Source organism: Notamacropus eugenii, chromosome 4 (assembly GCF_028372415.1).
Source record: "Notamacropus eugenii isolate mMacEug1 chromosome 4, mMacEug1.pri_v2, whole genome shotgun sequence".
Lineage (NCBI taxonomy): Eukaryota > Metazoa > Chordata > Mammalia > Diprotodontia > Macropodidae > Notamacropus > Notamacropus eugenii.
This window is the reverse complement of record NC_092875.1, coordinates 326973373-326993434: the sequence shown is the minus strand read 5'-3', so window position 1 is coordinate 326993434 and position 20062 is coordinate 326973373. Positions and strand designations below refer to the sequence as shown.

At 40.0% G+C, this 20062-nt stretch overlaps 1 protein-coding gene across 1 annotated transcript in view; it reads right to left on the bottom strand.

The window, feature by feature from the left end:
• LOXHD1 (lipoxygenase homology PLAT domains 1) overlaps positions 1-20062 on the bottom strand; it is a 283771-nt gene that overhangs the window by 237105 nt on the left and 26604 nt on the right. The window contains exon 4 of the mRNA XM_072605219.1: positions 19293-19477. Within this exon, the coding sequence (XP_072461320.1) occupies positions 19293-19477 (185 nt within the window). The remainder of the gene's footprint in view (positions 1-19292; positions 19478-20062) is intronic.

The window sequence follows — 20062 nt, the reverse complement described above, 5'->3', positions numbered from 1 at the left end:
AAAGATGTTGGCTAGTATCATTTTCATTGTTGAGTTGCTTAAGTTGTGCCTAACTCTTCATGACCCCACTTAGGGTTTTCTTAGCAAAGATAAAGGAGTGATATGCTATTTCCTTTTCCAGCTCATTTTACAGATGAGGAAACTGAGGCAAACAGGATTAAGTGACTTGCCCAGGGTCACATAGCTAGTAAGTGTCTGAGGCTGGATTTGAACCCACTAAGATGAGTCTTCTTGACTCCAGTCCCAGGACTCTATCTACTGTACCCTCAGCTGCCCTTGACTCTTGATCTTTTTTTTAAATAAGAAATTTAGATAAAGGCATAAGTGATATGCTTACCATATTTGCAATAAGAGAATAGAATCAGGATTCATTCATTCAACAAATAATTATTAAGTGCCTAATATATGGCAGGCTTCAAGGCAGGTTCAAGACAAGAACAAAACAGCCACTACCTTCAAATACTTTACATTCTATTGAAAACCTCAACAAGCTAGAACATTGGATCACATCTAATAATCTGAAATTTAAAGGATAAAGTCATGCATCTGAGTTACAAAAATCACCATCACAAGTATAAGGTAATGAAAGTATGATTAAGCAGTACTTCATGTGAGAAAGATTTGAGGACATTGGTGGACTACCAACTAAGCATAAATCAGCAGTGTGATATGGGGCTCCCAAAAGCCAATACAATCCTAGCCTACAGTAGGAGAGGCCTTGTCCCCCAAAGCCCTCCAAATACCTATAAAAATGACTCTAAACAAATTCTAGAGCTACAGAAGCCACAAAATGACAGAGTGAAACATATCCCCAGCCTAAGACAACCTGGCAAGTCAACAAGAAGGGTCTATTGCACTGGGTAGGGAGTGGATCACACAGGCACAGACAGGCCAGAGGAGATCTTAGGGAACTAAATCATTGGAAACTGTGGCAGTTTCCAGACTTCTCAACCCTAATACACTGAAAAGGTCAGTGGGAAAACTCTGTAGACCTGGGTGAAAGAGGAGCTGGAGATCTGATCAGGTCAGCCTCAGCCCCAGGGTGGTGGGGATGGTAGTAGCAGCTGGTGGTAGTGGCAGCAGCAGGAGCAGAGGGTGCTTCTGGAGCTCTGGGCCCACAGACAGTGGGGAATCAAGCAGCTGATACAAAATCCCTGAAGCCTGGGACAGTACATCTATCCCCACCCTCATTGGAAGCAGAGCCCTACCTTGAAAAAGAGTTAGAAAGTCAGGTATCTGGTTGGGAAGATGAGTAAACATGGTAAAAAAAAAAAAAACTCAGACTATAGAATCTAACTTTGCTGACAAAGAAGATCAAAACATACAACCAGAAGAAGACAACAAAGTCAAAGCTCTTGCATCCAAAGCCTCCAAGAAAAATGTGAATTGGTCACAGGCCATGAAAGAGCTCAAAAAGGATTTTGAAAATCAAGTGAGAGAAAGAGAGGAAAAATTGGGAAGAGAAATGAGAGTGAAATAAGAAAATAATGAAAAATGAGTCAATAGCTTGTTAAAGGAGACTCAAAAAAATATTGAAGAAAATAACACCTTTAAAAATAGACTAACCCAAATGGCAAAAGAAGTCCAAAAAGCCAATGAGGAGAAAAATGCCTTAAAAAGCAGAATTGGACAAATGGAAAAGGAGGTCCAAAAGCACAATGAAGAAAATAACTCATTCAAAATTAGAATGGAGCAAATAGAAGTGAATGACTATATGAGAAATCAAGAAATTTTAAAACAAAACCAAAAGAATGAAAAAATAACAGACAATTTGAAATATCTCATTGAAAAAACAACTGACCTGGAACATAGATCTGGGAGAGATAATTTAAAAATTATTGGACTACCTAAAATCCATGATCCAAAAAAGAACTTAGTTATCATCTTTCAAGAAATTATCAAAGAAAACTGCCCTAACATTCTAGAACCAGAGGGCAAAATAAATATTGAAAGAATTCCAAATAATGTCCTGAAAGAGATCCAAAAAGAAAAACTCCAAATTCCAAAAATGCCAAATTCCAAAGTTCCCAAGTCAAGGAGAAAATATTGCAAGCAGCCAGAAAGAAACAATTCAAGTATTGTGGAAATACAATCAGGATAACACAAGATCTAGCAGCTTCTACATTAAGGGATTGAAGGGCTTGGAATATGATATTCTGAAGGTCAGAGAAGCTAGGATGAAAACCAAGAATCACCTACCCAGCAAAACTGAGTATAATCCTTCAAGGGAAAAATATAACATTCAATGAAATAGAGAATATTCAAGTATTCTTGATGAAAAGACCAGAGCTGAATAGAAAATCTGACTTTCAAATACAAGAATGTAGAGAAGCATGAAAAGGTAAACAGGAAAGAAAAATCATAAGAGACCTATTAAAATTGAATTGTTTACATTCCTACATGGAAAGATGATATTTGTAACTCATGAGATCTTTCTCAATATTAGAATAGTTGAAGGAAATAGGTAGATAGAAAAATTAGAGAGAGAGAGAGAGAGAGAGAGAGAGAGAGAGAGAGAGAGAGAGAGAGAAATGGCATAGGGTGAGTTGAATATGAAGGGATGATATCTAAAAAATAAAATTAAGGTGTGAGAGAGGAATATATTGGGAGAAGAAAAAAGTGAGGGATAGAATGAGGTACATTATCTTACATAAAAGAAGCAAGAAAAAGGTTTTACAATGGAAGTGAAGAGGGGGGAGGTCAGAAGGAATAAATAAACCTTATTCTCATTAGATTTGGCTTAAGGGGGGGAGGAGCCAAGATGGCAGAGTAGAAAGATGCACATATGCTAGCTCCAAACCCACAGCCCATAAAATACCTGTAAAGAAGAACTCCCAACAAATTCTGCAGCAGCAGAAGCCACAGAACATCAGAGTGGAGGAGATATCTGTTCCAGAGAGCCCTGAAAAACCAACGCAAAAGGTTTGTCGCACGCTGGACCTGGAGCAGAGCCCAGCCCTGCCTCAGCCACTCGGCACTGAGAGGAGCAGATCTGAGCAGGCTCCAGGGATGGAATCTCCAGCAGCCACACATGTCCCTCTACACACAGGTGCAAAGGTCAGTGAGAGAGTCTTTTTGGCTTCCCTAGAGGGGAGTGGGGTGTCCCCATAACTAAGGCCCGCTCAGGAGGCAGCAGCAGAGGCAGCAGAGGACAAGGGCTCCCAAAGCAGGCAGGATCCCAGGTCCATTGTTGAAGGTCTCCCTGTAAACCCCCTGAGGAAATTGAGGCCTGTGTGGTGGCCCTGCCCCTACCTGAGCACCTGAACTTAATCTCACACTGAATAGCAGCCCCGCCTCCACTGAAAGCCCTGAGGCTGGGAAGCAGCATTTGAATCTCAGACCCAAAGTGCTGGCTGGACGGATCTGGAGGCAAGGTGGGTGTGGAGAGGACATGCAGAAGTCAAGACACTGGCTGGGAAAATGCCCAGAAAAAGCAAAAAAAATAAGACCATAGAAGGTTACTTTCTTGGTGAACAGATATCTCCTCCCATCATTTTAATGATGAAGAATAAGGCTTACCATCAGGGAAAGACACAGAAGTCAAGGAGTCTGTATCCCAAACACCCAGAATAAATATTCAATGGGCTCAGGCCATGGAAAAGCTCAAAAAGAATTTTGAAAATCAAGTTAGAGAGGTGGAGGAAAAACTGAGAAGAGAAATGAGAAAGGTGCAAGAAAAGCATGAAAAGCAGGTCAACACCTTGCTAAAGGAGACCCAAAAAAATGCTGAAGAAAATAACACCTTGAAAAATAGACTAACTCAATTGGCAAAAGAGGTTCAAAAAAGCCAACGAGGAGAAGAATGCTTTCAAAAGCAGAATTAGCCAAATGGAAAAGGAGGTTCAAAAGCTCACTGAAGAAAATAGTTCTTTCAAAATTAGAATGGAACAGATGGAGGCTAATGACTTTATGAGAAACCAAGAAATCACAAAACAAAACCAAAAGAATGACAAAATGGAAGATAATGTGAAATATCTCATTGGAAAAACAACTGACCTGGAAAATAGATCCAGGAGAGACAATTTAAAAATTATAGGCCTACCTGAAAGCCATAATCAAAAAAAAGAGCCTAGACATCATCTTTCATGAGATTATCAAGGAAAACTGCTCTGAGATTCTAGAACCAGAGGGCAAAATAAGCATTGAAAGAATCCACAGATCACCTCCTGAAAGAGATCCCAAAAGAGAAACTCCTAGGAACATTGTGGCCAAATGCCAGAGTTCCCAGGTCAAGGAGAAAATATTGCAAGCAGCTAGAAAGAAACAATTCAAGTATTGTGGAAATACAATCAGGATAACACAAGATCTAGCAGCTTCTACATTAAGGGATCAAAGGGCATGGAATAGGATATTCCAGAAGTCAAAGGAACTAGGACTAAAGCCAAGAATCATCTACCCAGAAAAACTGAGTATAACACTTCAGGGGGAAAAATGGTCTTTCAATGAAATAGAGGACTTTCAAGCATTCTTGGTGAAAAGATCAGAGCTGAAAAGAAAATTTGACCTTCAAACACAAGAATGAAGAGAAGCATGAAAGGGTAAACAGCAAAGAGAAATCAAAAGGGACTTACTAAAGTTGAACTGTTTACATTCCTACATGGAAAGACAATATTTGTAACTCTTGAAACTTTTTTCAGAATCTGGGTAGTTGGTAGGATTACACACACACACACACACACACACACACACACACACACACACACAGAGAGCACAGGGTGAATTGAATAGGATGGGATCATATCTTAAAAAAATGAAATTAAGTGGTGAGAGAGAAATATATTAGGAGGAGAAAGGGAGAAATGGAATGGGGCAGGTTATCTCTCATAAAAGAGGCAAATAAAAGACTTTTCAGTGGAGGGAAAAAGAGGGGAGGTGACAGAAAAAACATGAAGCTTACTCTCATCACATTTGACTAAAGGAAGGAATAAAATGCACACTCATTTTGGTATGAAAACCTATCTTACAATACAGGAAAGTGGGGGAGAAGGGGATGAGCAGGGTGGGGGGGAATGATGGAAGGGAGGGCAGTGGGAGGAGGGAGCAATTTGAAGTCAACACTCTTGGGGAGGGACAGGATCAAAAGAGAGAACAGAAACAATGGGGGGCAGGATAGGATGGAGGGAAATATAGTTAGTCTTACACAACATGACTATTATGGAAGTCATTTACAAAACTACATGGATATGGCCTATATTGAATTGCCTGCCTTCCCAAAGGGAATGGGTGGGGAGGGAGGGATGAAGAGAAGTTGGAACTCAAAGTTCTAGGAACAACTGTCAAGTACTGTTCTTGCTACTAGGAAATAAGAAATACAGGTAATGGGGTACAGAAAGTTATCTGGCCCTACAGGACAAAAGAGAAGGTGGGACAAGGGAAGGGAGGGATGATAGAAGAGAGGCAGATTGGTGATAGGGGCAATCAGAATGCTTGGTGTTTTGGGGTGGGGGGAGGGGACAAATGGGGAGAAAATTTGGAACCCAAAATTTTGTGAAAATGAATGTTAAAAGTTAAATAAATAAATTTTAAAAAAAAGATTTGGCTTAAGGAAGGAATAACATACATACTCAATTGGGTATCTTACCCTACAGGAAAGTAGAGGGGAAAGGGATAAAAGGGCGGCAATGATAGAGGGGAGGGAAGATTGGGAAGGGGGTAGTCAGAAGCAAACACTTTTGAAAAGGGGCAGGGTCAAAGGAGAAACCAGAATAATTGAGGGATGGGATATGATGAAGGGAAATTTAGTTAGTCTTTCACAACATGACTATTATGGAAGTATTTTGAATAACTATACATGTATAACCTATATTGAGTTACTTGCCTTCTCAGTGAGGGTGAGTGGGAAGGGAAAAAGGGAGAGAATTTGGAACTCAAAGCTTTAAAAACAAATGTTAAAATAATTGTTTATTACATGCATCTGTGAAATAAGATATACAGGCAATGGAGTATGGAAACCTATCTTACCCTTCAAGAAAGTAAAGGAGAGGGGGATAGGAGAAGAGTATGATAAAAGGGAGGGCATACTGGGGGAAGGGGTAATCAAAATGCATGCCATCTTGGTATGGGGAGGAGAGAGATGGGGAGAAAATTTGGAACTCAAAATTTTGTGGAAATGAATATTGAAAACTAAAAATAAATAATTTAAACCTGGATGCCATATTCAAGGAAGGACACTAATGGGCTGGTGAGCTTCCTGAAGAGAGTGAACAAATCAACAAAAGACCTCAAGATCATGCTATCTGTGGACTAGCTGAAAGACCTAGGCACATTTAGCTTAGAAAAGAGAAAACCTAAAGGGAATATAATAACTGCATTCAAGCATTACAAGGATTGTCATGTAGGAAAAGGATTAGCCATGGTCCATTTCATGTCAGAAGGCAGAAAAAAGAATAATAAATGAAGCTTGAGAAGATGTTTGAAAATTTCCTGACAATTTGGGTTATTCTAACATGTGATAGGCTGACTCAAAGGGGAGTGGATTTCTCCTCCCTGGACATCTTTAAGGAAAGGCTGGATGATTGCATAGTATGTTGCAGGTGAGATTCTAATTCAGATCCAGGTTCGACCTGATGACCTGAAAATTTTCTTCCATTTCTGAAATCTGTGATTCTTATGGAAACAGGCACCAACTCGATAATATAGGAAGATTGGTGGAGCTGGTTGGCAACTAGGAAAGAAAGAGATGAGATATCATTGCTCTTAGTTGTTGAATGGCTAAACAAAGTATAGTGTATGAACAGAATGGAATGGAATATTAAATATTAACAATGCAGAGTGATCACGGGAAGATTTCCATAAACCGATGCAAAGTGAAAAAAAGTACAGCCAGGAGAACAATCTATACAATGCCTACAATAATGCGAATGAAAACAACACCAAATGGCAGCTGACCTTAGATGAGTTGCAATAACCAATCTTGGTCTAGTGGAGGACAAATAATGAAACACAGTTCACTCCTCTTGGTAAAGAGCTACGTGACTACAAGAGGAAAGTACTTCAGACACCATTACTTTGCTAGTTAGTTTTGTCTAACTATTTCCCTTGATAGCAAGGAAGGATTCAATGGAAAGGGAGGATATATTGGGCAATAATTGTGATATAAAACTGATGAGCATCAATTAAACTTTTAGAAAATGAATATGAGTGTCTATGGTTGAGGGAAGGAAAGCCAGCAAAATGATAAATGTAAATAAAGAACCATGCAGAGGCAGGAAGACAGGATGAGAGAGAGAATAAGAAAAATTTAAGAGTGGAAGAGAGAGATAGAAGAGAAAGAGGAAGAAGGAGAAGAAGAAGGAGAAGAAGAAGAAGAAGAAGAAGAAGAAGAAGAAGAAGAAGAAAGAAGAAGAAATAAGAAGAAGAAGTAAGAAGGAAGAAGAAGAAGAAGAAGAAGAAGAAGGTAAGAGGTATCATTGGTCTCAGGGCATATCTATTATTTCAGTTTTTCCAATGACTGAAGCACCCTCAACGCAAAAGTTGAAACTTGATAAGAAACGAAACAGAGTGAGAATTTTAAAAATATAAATCAAATGTCATTGGTCCTAAGTAATAGCTGTTAAAGTGAAACTCCAGCACTTAGTAACAGTCAATGTCACCTGGAAAGGGTCTAGAATGGGCATAGATACCAGTTAAAAAGAGGTGGGATAACTAGGAATGTTTTTGTCAGAAAGGACCTTAGAAATCCTCTGTCTTGGCCTCTTTGTGCAAATAAGGAAACTGAAGCTCAGAAAGGTTAAGTAAATTATTTCTCATCTCACAGCTGGGAAGCGGCAGAGCCAAAATATGAATCCAGAATTCTGATTCTGAATTCAGTATTCTCCACCACTAGCAATGGAGCTTCACACAAACAGTGAATGGACATGGACTAGTGACCTGTGTGTAGAAATGTGCCAAGAGAGCTGCACAGAGGCCCGAGCATGACCTAGGATCAAGAATCAGGGTGAGCTACGTGCTAATCAAAGCTTGCGTAAGTGATACAAATGATGTGGCAATAATATCATTATTAAAGGCTCACATTTCTATCTGGCTTTGAATGCTTTCCTTGTGAGGCAGATATATAGTTGCAATTATCATCCCCGTTTTCATCAGAATAAATGAATTGTCCAGTCTCATGTGAGTAATATATCTGAGTTAAGACATGAATCCAACTCTTTTGACCCCAAGCTCTCTGCCTCTTTCCACTGCATCAGTCATAAGCTTTTATATGCTGTTTTATTTTACTTTTGTTCTAATCACTCAGCAAAGATGTTTTTTGAGGAACTCAATCCTTTTCTAAGGTCAGTATTATAATCCTAGAAATCTGAGAAAAGTTCATCTAGTCCAACCCCTTTGTTTTACAGATAAGGAAATTGAGGCCCAGGGAGGTTAAGAGACTGGTCACACAAGTAGTAGGTGTCAGAGGCAAGATTTGAACTGAGACCCTCTGAGCCCATAGCCAGTTCTCTTTTCACACACACACACACACACACACACACACACACACACACACACATACACACACACACATCCATGGAGATCAGGAATAATGGCTGCTAAAGAGAGAGCAAGCTCTACTTCTCGGACAGAACTCCAGCACTGACCCATTAGGAGGTCTAGACAAAGTAATTTCTGGAAGTTCTGCTACAGGGGCTGATTTTCCTCTTGCTCTATTTCCGTATAACCACTTATTAGGAATTAACTTTATCAGATTACTTTGTCAACCACAGGACCAAATGACAGCAGGATCCTGCCGGGGTAGAATACAAGATGGGATCCCAGGGAGGAGTGAGGATTGGAATGCTGAGGGGTGTGAGGAAGGGGATAGATGGGGTAGAAAAGAATATAGGGAATCCTGAAAGAGAAAGTTGATGTTGAGTCATTCCAGTCATGTCCAACTCTTTGTAACCCCATTTTGGGATCTTCTTGGCAAAGATACTGGAGTGATTTTGCCATTTATTTCTCCAGTTCATTTTCCAGATAAGGAAACTGAGGCAAACAGGGTTAAGTGACTTACCCAGGGCAATCAGTTTAGTGTTTGAGATCACATTTGAACTCACAAGATGAGTCTTCCTGACTCCAGATTAGGCACTCTATCTACTATGCTATCTAGCTGCCCCAAAAGAGAAAGTGGGAGTCCATTAAGGGACCTCTTCTCACCTTCAGAATAGCCAGATGAAACGAGCCCATGACCCAATGAAATCCTGGAAGGACAAGGGTCACTGCTGACCAGGAACTTAATTCTCATCCCAAATATTCGCTGTCACACCACATACTATTTTTCTACTCATTTTCTAGCTGAGAGGGTGGGTTTGGGTGAGCAAGGGGAAATAGGAAGGGAAGGGCAGATGAGAGGAGGCCAAGCAGCTCCACAAGGAAACCAATGCAAAACCACCATGGGTTCTGGAAAGCTAAGTCTGTGGCTATCTGAGGGCCCATCTCCAAATACCTAAGGGATCAGCCCTCTGTAAAGAACCAGTAACAACTGGAGGGGATCTGGCCTTATTGATGCCCAAGAGATATTTGAAAGTTGGCAACAGTAGTGGACAGAACTCCTAACAGCCCCCCCATTCACCTACCTCAATACCATTGACCTCAGCTTGGGTGGGCTTCCCCCAGCACAGCTGGCAGCTGCCAGCCAGGAAGTGGCTTGTTTCTACCCTGACAGTCCCCCTGAAAACCAAGTCACAGGAAAACTGTAAAAAGTTTATGAGTCACATGTAAATGTCATTAATTACTGGTCCAGCCACCCCATTTTGATCAGACAGGAAGTCGTGTCTAGTTTCATTCTTGGCAACTCCTTCTAGATATTCCCTTCAAGTACTAAAAAAGTAATGAGGTGTCATTCTTGGCCTCTGACAGCTGGTGGGAAATATAGCCAGAGTGTCTAAGACAGATGAGGCAAGACCTATCTATACAGGGCAGTGGAAAGACAAGGAGTCAGGAGACCAAGGCTATCGTCCCAGCTGTATCCTGACATGCTACAAGGGGCTAAGCACATTCCAACCTCCCTTGGTCCCAGGTTCCTCATCAGTCATACAAGAATAGTTGTTGTGAGGATCAGATGAAATAATGGATATGACAGGTGCCATTCAAATATTTTTAGTCCAGACCCACAAAAGTCAAAACAACCTGGGTTCAAGTTCCATCTCTGATACATACTGGCAATGTGACCCTAGGCAAGTCATGTGATCTGATAGACTGATGGATTTTGAGTCAAAGGACTTGGATTCAACTCCTGCTTCAGCTACTTACTAACTGTGTGACCTTTAGAATGTTACTACATTTCTCAAGGGTTCCATTTCCCCAACTATAAAGAGAGGGGGTTGAATTACATGGCTTCTAAAGTCCCTTTTAACTTTAAATCTATGATCCTTCCACTATAAATTGCTAAGCAGTTGCTGATCTGTATTGGTAGAATGGATCTCCTCATACGGGTGCTCTGTACACTGACAACATCACAGGTCTGGGCTGTATAATAGTATAATCAACTATTATTTCTATTCTCATTACTTTTCAGTTTCCATATTTTGCATTGACCCCACACACTACTCACTACTACTGCAGATGCTTCCTGAGCTCTACTTCTTCTTTTTCCTATATCCTATAGGGATCCCAGATTCAGAGAACAGAGATATCTGTCTGGGCCAACCCCTCAGCCTTCCCTTCTCCCACTCTCAGGCATGTATCCCCAAGTAAGCCAAACATTAAAAGAACCACAAGGCATAAGGAGATGTCTATATTTCCATTGGCCTTCTGCCGGATTTCTTTCAGCCCACTGGACTGCTTGATTTTCCCAGCTGTTTAGAATAATGGCAAATCTCAACTTGAATATGTAAATTTGGGTGTAAATTAAAATAGCTCTGAGGTTTCACCTCATACTCAGAAAATTGACAAAAATGAAAAAAAAAATGGAAAGAGCCAAAGTTGGAGGGGCTGCAGAAAAAGGCACCCTGATACACTATTAGTGGAGGTGTGAATTGGTCCAACCACCGTGGAAAGTAATTTGTAATTATATTGAGAAAGTGATTAAAAATAGCCATGTCCTTTCAACCAGAGATCTTCACTACTAGGTTTATACACCCCAAGGAGATCAAAGACAGAAAGAAAAATCCCAAATACACCAAAATATTCATTACATCATTTTGTGGAGGGGGGATAGGAAAAATACAATCTGAACCAAAGTAGGTGTCCATTGATTGAGGAATGGCTAACCAGGGGTGGGGAACCTGCAGCCTTGAAGCCACATGTGGTCCTCAAGGTCCTCAAGTATGCCTGGGCTGCAGGTTCCCCACTCTCAGAACAAATTTCAGTGTGTGGATATAATAGAATATTCCTGCACCCAAGAAATGGTTAATATGAAGAATTCAGAGAATACAGTATATGAATTAATACAGACTGAAGTAAGCAGAGATCATAAAATGATGAATATAGTGACTTTAACAGTATAAATGGAAAGAAAAACACAAAGAAACTAAAAGTTCCATAATTATAATGACCAAGGCACTGGACAAAATTTGAGAAAATAAACCCTACTCCTTTCATTGCAGAAACGAGGGATTGGGAGTATAGAATGTTACATTTACTTATCAGACACAGTTGATGTGTTGGTTGGTTTTGTTAAATTTTCCTTTTTCTTAATCTTAATTACAAGAGAAGATTTTGTGAGTAGGAGAAGGGGAGGGGTGTATTCAGAGATGAATGGGATGTAAAAACAAAAAGTACTAATAAAAATAAGGGAAAATGAAGACACAAATCTGATAAAATTTAATACTCCTTGCCTCTTTTTTCTGTGTTTTTCATATACTCTTTTATGTTTCTCTAACTTTTCCCTGCCCTGATGCTCAATGCTGTCTCCTTTCCTCGGGTCTTATAACTGAAGAAAATGGCAAGTCATTTATCCCAAGACTTAATATATCACCCTTTCCAGGGGCATTTAAGTGAGACCTGGAACTAACAGGTACTTACCTGAAGAAATGAAAATTTTAATAGTGAAATGTTAGGGACCAGTAGGACAGAGATTTTTGATCAGAAAGACCTTCCTACTTCCCTCTCAAATCTCACTTAGAAGCAAGCTGCCTTCTCTGTATATGGGGAAAGCTGGCCCTTGCCTTTGGTGAAGAGCTGTGAGAGTTCTCTGTCATTGGAGGCCTGTAGGGGAACCTACAGTCTCAATTTTCACTTCTGGGTAGATTGAGACTGTTTGGGGTTTAGGTTATAGACACCACATATCACTTTGTCTTTAGGGTCAGGCTGGGTGAACACCAGGTGCATTGGCCTCATCTGAACATAATTAACTCAATAGCCTTCCCTCTTTCATTTATTATTGACAAAACCCTACCCCAGACTTCATAGAGCTGGCATGTGGAGAGTAACTGTGAGGTGTCAACAAACACAATGTTTGTTTGCTGGGGGAGAGAGAAAGTCGGGGCGACAAGGGAATTGAAGGATTCCCTTCTATTTCCCTTCACCTCTTAGGCCCTAGCTAAGAAGCACCTGGCCCGTGATTCTTTTAATTTGGTACAACCAGAGTCAGCCTCACTCACAGAAGTATGCTAGCAATCTTCAATTCACCTCAACTGGACTTAATTCAGTTCAATTCAAACCAAAAAATATAGCACTGTGCTAAGGGCACTGAAGCTACAAATATGAACAATAACAAAGAATTTTCATTCTGATAGGAAGGATTGCAACAGTGGTATGCTTGTAAAGATTTAACAACCAGATCTCAGAAAGAAAGGAAAAAGAGAGAGAGATGGAGACAGAGAGAAAGGAAGGAAGGAAGGAAGGAAGGAAGGAAGGAAGGAAGGAAGGAAGGAAGGAAGGAAGGAAGGAAGGAAGGAAGGAAGGAAGGAAGGAAGGAAAGAAGGAAGGAAGCAAGCAAGGAAGGAAGGAAAGAAGAAAAGTACCCACACCGCACTTTTCAGTTTGGTCTGCGTTCCTAAAATTCTTTTCATCACTTTAAATCTAGACAAACAACAAAGCAATAAATCAAGCCCAGATGCATAGCTTTTGCTGATTTCCAAGTTGTAAATGCTCACACTGAAAATTTAACAACTGGCTCTGCCAGTAGATGCCGTCTCTAGCACACTCCTGGATAGCATGTAGTTTAGAGGAGAGATCAAGGAGAATATGACCTGTGACATTCAAGGAGGAAGTTTACATGGCAAACATGGTAAGTGGGTTTGTCTTTGAAAATGGGAAAAACTACCAGATGATGAAGATGGGTAGAAAATCCTTTCTGAGTTTGAGAGATGAGTATGCAAAGGTACTAAGGCAAGAAAAGACAACACTCAGATGGAAAACAAAGAAGCTAGTCCAGCTTGGCTGGACACAGAGTACATAAAGGAGAGGGACACAAGATAAGGTCAGAAAGGAAAACTGAAGTACTATCTACTGTCAGATAGTAGAAGAACTTGACTGTGTCAATCCAAGTCATTTGTATTTGCAGAAGCATGAAGGTAGGATAGGCAATGATATAGTGGCATTTGGCTATAGTGTCCCATGTGCAAAGGAAATTACTATGAATTAAGATAGGAAAGATTGGAGCCAGCTCTTATAAGGTCTTGACTGTCAGGCTAAGAGATTCATATTACTATTGTTGGGCAAAGGTAAGCCACTGAAGGTTTTTGAGTACAGAGTAACTAGCACAATAGGAAGATTACTCTGGTAGCAATGTGAAATATGGAGTGGAGATAAGAAACACTAGAGCAAGATTTCTTAACATTTTTATGTGTCTTGGACCCCTTTTGTAGGCTGGCAAAGTCTACTAAACCCCTTTTCAGAATCATATTTTTAAAATATAATCAATAAAATACATCAGATTACAAAGGTAACCAAAGGTTAGCGAAAATAAATAGGTAATTTTTCCCATTCAAGTTCACAGATCCTCTGAAATCTATATAGTCTATGAATCCCAGATGAAAAACCTCTGCACTATGGGCAGGGACACCAGGAAAGAGATGCTTGCAATACTTGAGTCAAGAGTTCATGAAATAATTAAGGACATTGCAGTGAAAGTACAAAGGAAGAGATGAATTTGCAAGATACTGCATTGGTAGAATGGGCAGAACTTAACAACTGAAGGGATGAAGGATGAAGGGTGGTTAGCGAGTCCAGAAATACTCCAGACTTTCAAGTTTCAGTGATTGGGAAGATGGTAAATGTCACCAAAAGAACTGGGGGAGTTAAAAGGAGGTACAGACTTAGGACAAGAGATAGTATGTTCAGTTCTGGACATGCTGAGTCTGAGATGCTGATGGGACATTAAGATGGAGTTATTTAGCAGACAGTTGTCAATTCAGTCCTGAAGCTCTGGGAGGAAGTTAGTGTTGGAAATACATATGTGGCATTTATTAGCAAGGGATGTTAAAAAAAAAAAAGGGAAGGGCATCATGGGAGTATATGAGATCACAAAGGAACAAAGTGTGAAGAAGGCAAAGATTGACCCTAGAGCAACAGCCATACTAGTGGATAAAAGGATGCAAAGAGCTAAGGGGTGACAAGGGTTAGTCAGGTTTTTAGGGGAGAACCGGAGCAGGGTAGCATCATGGAAATCAAGGAAAGAGTAGTATCGAGGAGGTCAAGGCAGTTAACAATGCCAAATGCTACAGAAAAGTCAAGGAGGATAAGGTCTGAGAAAGACTGCTGGCTTTAGCAATTCTGGACCATTGGTGAACTTAAAAAGAGCAGTCTCAGTAGAGTGCTTGGAATAAAAGGCAGATTACAGGGGACTGAGGGGTAAATAGGGACTGAGGAAAGGAAACCAGTGATCTAAGACTCCTCTTTTTGGTTTACAAGTGAAGGCAAAGGGAGAGATAGGATGACAACTTGAGGTCAAGGGAAAGTGTCAGGGCTTTTTAAGGATGTGCTAATCTGAGCTTGTTTGTAGGCAGATGAAGAGGAACCTATGTATTGTGACTTGGGTAGGCCTCCTTATTTCAGTGCCTAGGATACCTTCATGTGCAAAAATCTCAGGGATGGAAGAAACCTTGAAGGCCTTCTTAGACCCAGTATTATCTTGCCATAAGAGCGTTTGTCAAATGCCTTTACTGACAACCAAGTGTCCTTAGCATTCTGCTGATCTAAGAGCTGAGAACTCCGTCTGAAAAGAAGCAACCAGAGTGCTAGGCCTGGAGTCAGGAAGGCCTGAGTTGGAATCTGAACTCAGAAACTTGCTAGCTGTGTGACCCTGGATAAAACCTCCGTTTGCCTCGGTTTTCTCATCATCAGTTAGGGTTAATAATAGTACCTACCATTAGAGTTGTTGTGAGGATCAAGAAAGATAATAATTGTAAAGTGCTTAGCATAGTCCCTGCCACAAAGTAAGTCCTATGTAAATGTTAGCTGTTATGATGATGATGATGATGATGGAGCAGCAGGAAGAGGAGGAGGAGGAGAAGAAGAAGAAGAATAGAAAGAAGAAGAAGAAGAAATCTGGGTCCAAAGAAGCGATAAAAAACATACATTCTTTGCCAGGGTGGAAGATGAGAGGGTGTAGAACATTGTATACATGTCAGCCTTTACCAATATGTTAGTTTTACTTATTTATCTATCTGTCTGTTTATTTATTGTTCTTTGAGATAAGAGATGGACTCCTTGCTAGAGAAGCAGGGAGGGAAACACTTGGAAATGAATATAATGTAAAAACTAAAGATTATCAAGAACATTTTCAAATAAAAATGTACTAGAATCCTGCCAAGAACAAAAGACAAGTTCACTAGCCTTTTGTTTAAAGAATCCACCTTCTTTCCCTTCTTTACTGGAACACTTACCATATTGACACTTAAAGGTAAACATAATTACAGAAAATAAAGTTAATAAGGAAATATAGCTCCTATTAGTTCGGTAATTTTAAATTGCTCTTGAAGTCTTCTATCCTCATAGTTCAAGTTATAACCTTCTTCTCTATTATCCCATTCATTTATTTTCCATAATTTTACAGTTTTATCATTTAACAAGACATTTATTACATCCTCCAATAACTTCATTCCTTTAGGTTAGGGCATTGCTCTCTCCAGGGCACCTCTTTTAAAATGCAGGTGCCTTTGGGAGTGGAATCACCCTGAACCTATTCACACTCTCATATAAGCTGTCAGATGCTTTTATTCTGACAAAAACAGATGAGGCAGCAAGGGCTCCTGGAGATCTTAGTTGGGAGAGGGGGATAGATGCTGAAAGACAGAACAAGTTCACAGAAAGGGAGGTGAGATGACACACATGAAAGGCAAAGTTTGCCAGCTTCACAATTTTGTTTCACACTGGCCCTAATGGGGCAAATAGACCCACGGCCCACTATGTGGACACTGCTTGTGATAATGCTGTCTGTGTAAGCAATTGGCCAACATAAGAAGTAAATAAGAGGATTAACCTTATAAAGCATGGGGGAACCACTTTTAAGAAAAGAACAAATTGTGTGGTGTACACACACTTGCATAAAATTTATGAAAATGGAAAGTCATGGGCTTTTAAAAGTGAATCGTATTTTTATGAATAAATGGGTTTTAATTCACTTACAAGTCATGACATCACCTTCCTGATGTCATGGTCCTTTTCAAGAACAAAGGACAAGCAGCAACAATTTCACACCAGCAGTGAAGCATCTGAAACCTTTTACACATAATGGTTTACCAGAAGGTAACAAAGACTCTGTGAGCAAGTCACTTAGCCTCTATTTCCTCAACTATGAAATAAGAATGATAGTAACACTTACCTCCCACAACTATTGTGAGGATCAAATGAAATCATATTTGTAAAGTACTTAGAGTGCTCAGCACATAGTAGGCATTATATAAATGCTAGCTATTAATAATAATAATATACATTTGTAGCAATTAACCTCTGCAAATGAATTCTGCTATTATTTTTACCATCTTCATGCCTGCTGTTCTTACAAAATTAATTCAATTTGTGGACAAGAGTGTTGCTTAGAATATAAAATGTTATGGAAATTTTGAGAATGGAGATTTATTATGCAAGCCCTAATGAACTTTTAATCTTATAACATAAAAGATGACTATTTTAATGTTACTTGTGCCTCAGACTGTTAAAAAGTGAAATATTAAATGGCTTGGAGAACAAAAAAGACCGGGAGAAAGTATCAGGGCTATTACAGAATACTAAGGCAGGCTTAAGAAGATGCCATTTATAACTACATTTTTTCCACCATCTTGGTGTATGACCTTGGAAATATCTCTTGGCTTCTCTCTCCTTCAAGATACCCCAACTGTGAAATGAGAATAGAAAACAATGTTATAAAAAGCACAAAAAAGTAATCAGTGTCATAAAAGTCAAAATATGCTACACAGGAAAACCAAAATGCTTTGGCAAGAGTGTAACCAAGATTAGTGAGATCTGGAAAAGAACTTGTGCAAGGAACAAAACTAAAGGTTGGTCCTGAAGAAGAGAAGACTTGTGATGAGAGCCACTCACTACTTCCAGGTGTTTTAAGGGTTCCCATACAGAAGAATAAAGAGATTTGTTCTACATGGCCCAAAAGGGCAGAATCAGGAACAACATGTGGATGTTGTAGACAGGTGTGTCTCAGTCCAATGTGCAGAAAAGCCCTCTAACAATTAGAACCATCTAAAAGATGGTTCCATGGTTGTTTCTATAATGAGTGAGCGCCTCATTACTGTGGGTGCTCAGGCACGGGCTGGATACTTAATTGTCATGGATGATTTTAGTCAAGCAGTCATGATTTCAGTAGTAGCTGAATTAAATTGCCTCTTGGATGCCTTCTAGCTCTCACCGTTGTTGTTTGGTTTGTTTTTTAATTCTGTGATTCTTTTTTTATTCTCAACTATGAACTAGCATCATACAGGATGGTGTGAAGGTTGTAGATGAAGCCAAGGGCTTGCCCTTGGGAGCTTATGCTGTAGCTGCAGAGACAAAAGTTACAGGCATGACTAACATAAGAGAATGACATTATGAAATAATCCTCAAAATCATATCACAGAGTCATAGACCTAGAAGGCACTGGAGACCTGCAGTCCAATCTCTTTACTGATGAGGAGAAGAGATTCAACCACATGGCTTACCCAAGGTCACACAGATAGGAAATAGCAGAGCTGAGTTCCAATGCTGGGCCCCTCACTCCAAGAACTCTTCCATAGCATGAAGAAATCTTTGCTTGACTTTTTCTATCTTGTAAATTTGATTTTATATACACTGTCCATTTCTCTGTATTGATTTGTGATTTAGATACAACTGTAGAAATAACTCACATGCACAGAACTTTTTAAAATGCCAATGTGTTTTCTCTATGACAATGTTGTCCCCATTTTGCAGATGAGGAAACTGAAGCTCAGAGAGATTAAGTAAATATGACAGAACTGTCCCAAAGGACATGACTGTTCACTGTGCTCATACAGGATGATAATAAGCCCACCTTACATTTTGACTGTTCAGAGTGTGAAGTGGGGAGAGGGCAGGGAGGAGAAGGACAAGCCATACATTTCAGATGACCATACAAACTCTAAATCTGGGTTTCTTAACATGAGGTCTATGAATTTAAAATATATATGTATATGTATATATGTACATATATGTATATGTATATATTTATATGTGTTATGTATGTGTGTACATATATATCAATGAAATTGGCTTCCTTTGTAATCCTGTATATTTTATTTTATGCATTTAAAAACATGATTCTGAGACAGGTTCCATAGATTCACCCAACTACCAAAGGTATCCATCACACACACACACACGCACGCGCACACACACACACACACACACACACACACACACACACACACACCAAAGTGAAGAACTCCTACTCATAGTGCTATACTAAGGAGTTTAGAGAAAATAATTACAGCTCATATTTATAAAGCCCTTTAAGGCTTTGGAAATGCTTATATGATTTCATTTGTTCTTCAAAGAGCATATATAATTTCATTTCATTCTCGTAACACTCCCAATAGGTAGACACTGTTAGTATTATTATTATTATTATCCCCATTTGACAGATGAGAAAACTAAGGCTCAGAGGTTAAGTGGATTGCCCATGGTCACACAGCTAGGAAGGTCAGATCTGAACCCAAGGAAATGAGTCTTCCTGACTTCAGGTCCAGAACTCTATCTACTGTGTCACCTAGCTGCCCTACCTGCCAGGCAACACTTCTTAAAGTGAAAAAAAGTTAGTGAAGGCTAAGTGAACAAGATAGTTTTGGCCTTGAAGGATAAGTAGCATCCCTCTAAGTAAAGAAGAGTGTTGGGAAGGAGGAGACCAGTTAGAACAAAGGTACCTTGATGGAAACCAGTGATAAAGGCTGATCATTACACACGACCACCCTCAGAGCAACACTTACACCTCGGGACATCCATAGGAGTGAAGCTTGCCAACAGGTCCCGGCACAACTGGCGGTCCCCCTCCACTTTGCTTAGCCAACTACTGCAGTTGAAATAGTACTTGAGGTGGGGCCGCTTCATGTCAGTCAGGATGACCCTGTCCAAAAACCAACTGGCACTCAGCCCAGTGTTGTCATGCTCAATTCTAGAGTAGAAACAAATAACCCAAATTAGGGTAAGTGCCAAATGGGGAGAGCAGACCCAATCATTTTTTTTATTGGCTAAGTTTTTACATTTCAACCAGGTCATGGACACTGTCCTCACTATGAATTCCCAGAAGCAGATTTACTTATCTGCACACCTACCACATTCTCCCTGTAGTTTGTAAGATCCTCAAGGACAGGGACTACTCCATCTTTTTCTTTGGGGGCCTTGCTAGCATAGTGCTTTGCAAAACTGAAAAGTCATAGAAGCTGGTCTTTGGGAGCCTTCCTCCCAAACACCTTCCTTTTAAGTACCTTCCCTCCTTAATTATAGCATTTCTACATTTTTCCCTTCACCCCTTTTCAGGGACCCTGAGGCTTGGCTGTTCAAAACCCCTGCCACAGTAGCCCACCCAAACCTACCCTCCCTAGTGAGTGTCCCCACTCTGGAAAGATAACACCATCCTCACCATTCTCCTAACAAAAGAATTCGTTGTTGTTTCCTTATGTTCAGGAAGTTACTCTCAGCAGAACTCTTCCTTTCAGAAAACATTCAACTGAATTTGATTCAGCTAACATTAGGATCA